At 51.8% G+C, this 7184-nt stretch overlaps 1 protein-coding gene across 1 annotated transcript; it reads left to right on the top strand.

The window, feature by feature from the left end:
* The first annotated feature begins 3319 nt into the window (after window positions 1-3319).
* LOC119279736 (zinc finger protein ZAT18-like) lies at window positions 3320-4157 on the top strand. Its single transcript, XM_037560881.1, has one exon. It carries the CDS (start codon window positions 3384-3386, stop codon window positions 4155-4157), a length of 774 nt encoding a protein of 257 aa, XP_037416778.1. The 5' UTR covers window positions 3320-3383.
* The last annotated feature ends 3027 nt before the right edge of the window (window positions 4158-7184 follow it).

Genomic DNA, 7184 nt, shown 5'->3' with positions numbered 1-7184 from the left:
CTTCCCTTTCAAAATCTCCTCGACACTCAACGAGATTTGTTGATATGTGTTGTAATAGCTAGAAAGAAATGACCGAGATGTTTCCACTGGGGGGATGGTTTTACCATGCGTAAGTTCATTCCGAAGATGCCATGTCCGCCATAGCACCATGATGATCCTGCTCTTGATATGTTCGTCCTATTCAGCAAGAAGATGCAGCAACCATTCCGAGCCAGTGCATGTGATATCCGACCTATTAGGCAAAGGCCATGACAGTTGCATTGTGTCCCACATGCGAGCAGCATTAGGGCATACTAGCAGCGCATGGAATGACGATTCCTCCTCTCTGTCACATAGACTACAGTGAAAGGCCTGTCTAAACATTGACTGTCTTCCATACCTCTTGCGAGGAAGGGCGATCCTTACATAGATGCACAACCGTCTCATTGCTCACAAGTCACAGTTGATAGGTTGGCTATGGGATAGTTGTTGATTGTCAGATTCTCCGCGTGGTGAGGATTCGGCTATGCAAAGAGCTTAGAGCATCTCCAACAGCCGCGCTATGCGTCGCACGCAAAAAACATGTTTGCCGCGCGCGTTTCGACTGGTTTAGCGCGGCCGCCAGCGCTGCCTCCAGCGGTCGCGCTATAATGCAGCACGCGCGCCGCTCCAGCAGCGCGCAAAAATACAGCCCGCGCGACTCGCCGGGCATGTCATTTTAGCAACAAAATGAGTTTGAAACAATCATCAAAATGCAATGAACATGTGAAATTTGTCACAAACAAGTTGACGAAAATAAAAGTCCATGCCCACAAGTTCATCCAACCAAGTTCAAAATGCAAACTAAAGTTCAAGACATAAACGAAAGACACATCAAACATCTTCCTCGTCTTCGTCCTCATATTCGGAAGACGATTCTTCTGCCTCCGAAGATGAATCTTCCTCCCTATCCTCATCACGCATCGCATCAGGTGAAGCTCCGACGGTGTTGGCAAGATCTTCAACGGCATCTTCATGGGAATGTGTGTGAGGAGCGAAACTCATGCCTCCCATGGCCGGAGGTGCACCCATGCCTCCCATAAGAGAAGCGAAACTCATGCCTCCCATGGCGGCCATATTGTCAGAGGGTGCTCCAAATCCACCCATGCCTCCCATGGCGGCCGGAGGTGCACCCATGCCTCCCATGGCTCCCAAGCCACCCATGCCTCCCATGGCGCCAAGGCCACCGCCACCCATGCCGCATTGGGGAGCTTCGACGGTGCGGCGGCGACACGGGACGGCGCCGGCGCGACGCCACCTGTCGCCGTGGTCATCCGCGACGGCAAGAAGAGGCTGCGCGCGAGGCCGACACTCGGGGGAGCTCCGGCGGTGGCGCCGCCAACGCTCCCCGCGCTAGGATTTCCGGCGGCGGCGGCGGCGGCAGCGGCGACGACGACGGCGGGGGGTCGCGGCTGTACAGCGGGGTGAGCGGGGTGCCGGTGGGCGCGTCCATGGGTGGCAGGGCGCCGGCGCGCGCGGGGCGTAGGAGGAGGAGAGGAGAGAGTGCGGCGCGAGCGGTCGAGTGTGCCGCGCGTTGTAGCAGGCGCCCGAAATACACCGCGCGGGATAGTGCTTTCGACTGCGCGTCCAACCCGTTATAGCGCGCGCGCCGTTTTTGCGCGTCCGCTGGAGCGACCCGCCGCGTCGCGCGCGCTAAAACGGTCTAATTTGCGGCGCGGCGCTAGTATAACGCGGCTATTAAAGATGCTCTTATACTCGAGAATGGTTGTGCCATACTTTTGTGAGGCTGAAGGGTTCCGACGACATCTTTTTAATGTGTGCATATGCTATTAGTTTCATTTGTTTAATTTTGGGCCTAGAAAACAATTAAAGGACGTGCATTAGTTGTGCTACATCATGATTAGAGACGTAGTGTACTTGATCATCGAAGTATCTAATTATTTACGCGCAGAAAGGAATTGGGTGGGACTGGGACCCCGGCGAACCAAGCAAAATACATTCATACATACTACTCACTCCGTCCCAGATTACTTGTCTTAAATACATTGGTCGGAGGTAATACGACATGCGACGCACTAATGAGCTAGAAATACGATTTGTTGCGGGACGTAAGATCCAGTCATTTTCATTCGGATTAGATTGGTCAAATCGTTTTGCCGCCAAGACCAGACTGCAGTGCACTGCACCCTTCCTAACGACGGCATATGCAGGGCATCATTTGTCCAATGTCACCAACAATACCTTGCAGCCCAGCCAAGCTTCGTCTCTCTTTCCGATCTTCTCTTTTCTCCTTAATTAATTGGCCGGGTTAGTCAACCAGTTGGTTTTAAATTCTAAACCACAAGACCTTTAATTATGTTTGTTTGAATATGATTCCTGACAAATGGCATGGCTAAGAACACGGGCTGACACACGATAACATTTGATTAGGCTGCTGCAAAGTTGCTCTCGTCATTACCAAACTTGATCATTCGTTCTTTGGAAAGAAAGAAGACCAAAAGTTGATTATCCGAAAAAATCCATGGGTCTACCAGCGGCCCGGTCCGCCGCCCGCGCAGAGGCCGGTCGAGATCGCCGCCCGCGCGGAAGTAAAACACGCACGCACGGTGAATGAACCAAAGGCAGAACGCCACCCGCGCACATGCTCCGCCGCGGCGCGCGGTATTGAATTGATGCTCCAGCCAATTCATCCAGAAGTCTGAACTGATGGAGGGAGGTGGGCAATATATTTCAACACTCCCCCTCATGTCTAGGCTATTTTAGTCCTTAGACTTGGGATCGATGTAGGCCGCATAATCGTTTTATTTAATAATGCGTTGGCAGGATCTTAAACTCAAGACCTCTTGGCTCGGATACCATATTGAATTCATGCTTCAGCCAACTCATCCAAAAGTCCGAACTGATGGAAAAAGGCGGGCAATATATTTCAACACGCGGCAGCCAGCCGCTCTAGAAGAGTCAGCTCGTTCGAACACACACATGTTGACTAGACTAGCTACTGCCACTAGCTAGACTCACATGACGAAATTGAACGTAGATCGGGACTACGTGTACGTACCATAGACTCCCACACCGCGCGGGAGCGGTCAAACAGCCAGAAAAGTACATGCACACACGTCCACGTCTAGAAGCCAGCCGTACGTACTCCAACCAAGACTTGGTGGGCACTAGTGGTCGTGCGTGCGTGCCCCATTTCGTACGTGCACCAAACCCCAAGTAGGCACTATATATAGAGGCATCGGCCAGACAAGACAACCCAGAGCCACATATGCATTACACAGTGCAGCAATCAGCCGATTAGCCGAAAGTGATTTTACACGATCGAGTAGCTCGCCGCGACTTTTGGTCGGGGGACTAGCCCGCCAGCGATCGAGTCCAGAGCCGACTGTCGAGAGCCATCGGCCATGAGCAAGAGAGGCAGGGGCGTGTGGGACATGGAGCTGGGCAGCCTCGACACGACCCGCCTGCTAATGCTCCTCGCCCAGCAGCACCAGCACCAGCACCACCACCGCGGCGTCGCCGAGGCGGCGCAGGCGATGACCGGCGGCCGCGTGTTCCAGTGCAAGACGTGCAACCGGCAGTTCCCCACGTTCCAGGCGCTCGGGGGACACCGCGCCAGCCACAAGCGCCCCAGGCTCCACCACCCACCCCCGCAGCACGCGCTCGTCGGCGTCGACGACGACGCAGCGCTCTGCCTCGGCCGCCGGGCGCCCCAGGCGCCGCCGCAGCCGGCCAGGCCGAGGGTGCACGAGTGCCCCATCTGCGGGCTCGAGTTCGCCGTCGGCCAGGCGTTGGGTGGGCACATGCGCCGGCACCGCGTCGAAGCCGAGGCCGAGGCCGGGGCCAACGCCCCGAGCAGCAAGGCGGCGGCGGCGACCGAGATGGTGGTGGCTTCGTGCGACGACGCCGGGATCTGCCTGGACCTGAACCTGACGCCTTCGGAGAACTGCGCCAAATGCAAGAGCGCGGCGGTGCTCCGTGCCGCTACTGGGCAGGGTGTACATAAGGCGCTGGGCGGGCACATGTCCCGGTACTGCGCCGAGGGCGAGACCGAGGCCCACGCGACGAGCGCCAAGGATTCCTGTGATATGTTTGGAAGAAGGCAAAGATATTTGCCCTTGTCACTAGATCTTTGTGGCAGATTGGAAGATACTGATATATCCGTTTCAATTTGTTGATTGATGGTTCACAATGAAATGACAGTTGGCCCGGCAGATTAAATGTGATATTTTTTTTTGCTGATCCGAAAATCGGAACAAGTTTATGTGGAATGTACTTTGCCAAAAGAGCCGGTGCTAGGCGCCGGGCGGCCGATCCGAACACCAGACCGGTCGCCCACGCGCCGTTCAATTCGCTCACGCACATCAAATATCGTCTTCCCCTTCTATCATCGACATAACCATGTGAGCCTACGCAGCAAAAAATCCACCCCGACCAGTGGCCGAGCTTCGTGGGGCCAACTTGAGTCATGCCCCACATCAATTTGTTGATGTTTTGAGACTATTTGTTGATACTATGGTGATGTTTAGTGTAAACTTCCAACCATGGCACCCCCGAGCCTGGAATTTTAGGTCCGCCACTGCCCTCCCCCAAGCTAACAATAAAACATGTATATATTCCTTTGTGTTAAGTCTATTTTTTACTAAAAATCAGCTGGAAGTAATCATGTTGCCCCCCTCCAACCCATGCCCCCCCCTTATAATTTTGGCTCAAGCTCCGCCACTGACCCCGACCCCTCTCATCTCCGCTCTCACCACAGGCGCACGGGAGTTGGGTGGTCGGCGAGCTCCGGCGAGAGAGCCCGCCGGCTATAAGCATCACCCACGCTCGCCGCGACCCACATGTCCTGTGATGACCCACAAGTATATGGGGTCAATTGTAGCCTTTTCGATAAGGAAGAGTGTCGAAGCCAACAAGGAGCAGAAGAAAATGACAGGTGATTTTCAGCAAGGTACTGTCTGCAAGTGCTAAAATTGTAAGTAGTAGAGTAGTTTGATAGCAAGACAATTTGTAACGGACAAGTAACCGTAGTTGTAACAAAAGTGCAGCAAGGTAGCCTAATCCTTTTGAGGCAAAGGACAGGCCAAAATGGTCTCTTATGATAAGCAAAGTGTTCTTGAGGGTACACGGGAAATTCATCTAGTCACTTTCATCATGTTGGTTCGATTCGTGTTCGCTACTTTGATAATTTGGTATGTCGATGGACCGGTGCTTAGGTGATGTTCTTACTTGAACAAACCTCCTACTTATGATTAACCCCCTTGCAAGCATCCGCAACTACGAGAAAAGTATTAAGAATAAATTCTAACCATAGCATTAAACTTTTGGATCCAATCAATCCCTTACGGAATAGCGCATAAACTAGGGTTTATGCTTCTGTCACTCTTGCAATCCATCATCTAATAACTACTCCACAATGCATTCCCTTAGGCCCAAATATGGTGAAGTGTCATGTAGTCGACGTTCACATGACACCACTAAGGGAATCACAACATACATATCATAAAAAAACGAACACATATCAAGTTCACATGATTACTTGCAACATGATTTATCACGTGACCTCAAGCTACTCACAAATGATAATCATTCTCAAGATAAGAGGGGTATTAAATATTATAATGGATCTGAACATATAATCTTCCACCAAATAAATCATATAGTAATCAACTACAAGATGTAATAATCACTACTAGTGACCCACAAGCATCAATCTATAGTTCCGGTATAAAGATTGAACACAAGAGATGAAATAGGGTTTGAGAGGAGTTGGTGTTGTTGAAGATGTTGATGGGATAGCCCTCCCCAAGATAGGAGAGTTGTTGGTGATGATGATGACGATGATTTCTCCCTCCGGGTGGGAAGTTCCCCCGGCAGAATCGCTCCGCCGGAGGGCAAAAGTGCTCCTGCCCAGGTTCTACCTCGATACGGCGGCGCTTCATCCCGAAAATTCTCTCCTTTTTTTTCTAGGTCAAAATAACGTATATACCAGAAGAGGGGCACCGGAGGTGGACCTGGGTGAGCACAACCCACCAGGGCGTGCCTGGGCTCCATGGCGCGCCCAGGTGGGTTTCTCCCACCTGGTGGGCCCCCTCTAGTACTTATTGTCTCTAAAAAATCTTATTTATTCCCTAAAAAGTCCTCGTAAAGTTTCAGCTCATTTGGAGTTGTGCAGAATAGGTACCTGGCGTAGCTTTTTCAGGTCCAGTTTTCCAGCTGCCAGAATTCTCCCCCTTTATGCATACCTTGCATATTATGAGAGAAAAGCCATTAGAATTACTCCAAAAAGTATTATTATGCAACAAAACAACATAAAAACAGTAGGTAAACATGATGCAAAATGGACGTATCAAACTCCCCCAAGCTTAGACCTTGATTGTCCTCAAGCGAAAACAGAAATCGAAAAATATGTCCACATGCTTAGAGAGAGAGAGAGGGAGGTGTCGACAAAAATAAAAACATGGACATAGCAACATCATATAACTTATTATAATAGGAATAAAACTTTAACATAAAGCTTTTATCATAGACTTCTCATGAACAAGTAACAATTCATCACAACATCGAAGTATAAAGTATAAGCTCCATTAGAAACCAACAAACTATGTTCTCAGTCAACTTTGCAATTAAAATTCATCATCTTTTCAGGAAGGCACTACTGGAATAAGCAGATTTGCCGTCCGCCCCCTCTTTGCCGTCTGCCCCCTCTTTGTCGTCTGCCCCCTCTTTTTCGTCTGCTAGCAGACGGCAAAGAATGGCTTTGCCATCAGCCACGAGAAAGCAGATGACAAAGAGGTAGCGGACGACAAAGGAGGGCTTTGCCATCAGCCAACATTTTGTTGTCCGCTAGCAGACGACAAAGAGGGGGTTTGGCCCACAAGCTGTTAAACCCTAACGGGACACCTCTTTGCTATCTGCGAGCAGACAGCAAAGGCGAGGCGGACGACAAAGCTTCAAAATAATTTAACGGGCCACGCCCCCGCCGTCGCCCTCTCTCTTTCTCCTCTCCTATTTTCTTCCCGCCCGACGAGCACCGTCGTCGCCCGTCGCCCCACCGGCCCACCCCCTCTCTGTCGCCGGCCCCTCCCTCTCATCCTGCTCCGTCGCTGCCCCGTTGCCGCCCCCTCCCCACCAGACCGCCGCCCCCTCACTGCCACCCTACACCGTCGCCGCTGCCCCCTCCCTGCCTCCCCACCCCCTCCCGA

Source organism: Triticum dicoccoides, chromosome 3B (assembly GCF_002162155.2).
Source record: "Triticum dicoccoides isolate Atlit2015 ecotype Zavitan chromosome 3B, WEW_v2.0, whole genome shotgun sequence".
Classification (NCBI taxonomy): Eukaryota; Viridiplantae; Streptophyta; class Magnoliopsida; order Poales; family Poaceae; genus Triticum; species Triticum dicoccoides.
The sequence above is the reverse complement of the archived record's forward strand: the minus strand, read 5'-3'. Positions and strand labels throughout refer to the sequence as shown.

What these genes read in the sequence shown, in the direction of transcription:
- LOC119279736 (XM_037560881.1), top strand. Translation starts at nt 3,384, where the DNA reads ATGAGCAAGAGAGGCAGGGGCGTGTGGGACATGGAGCTGGGCAGCCTC.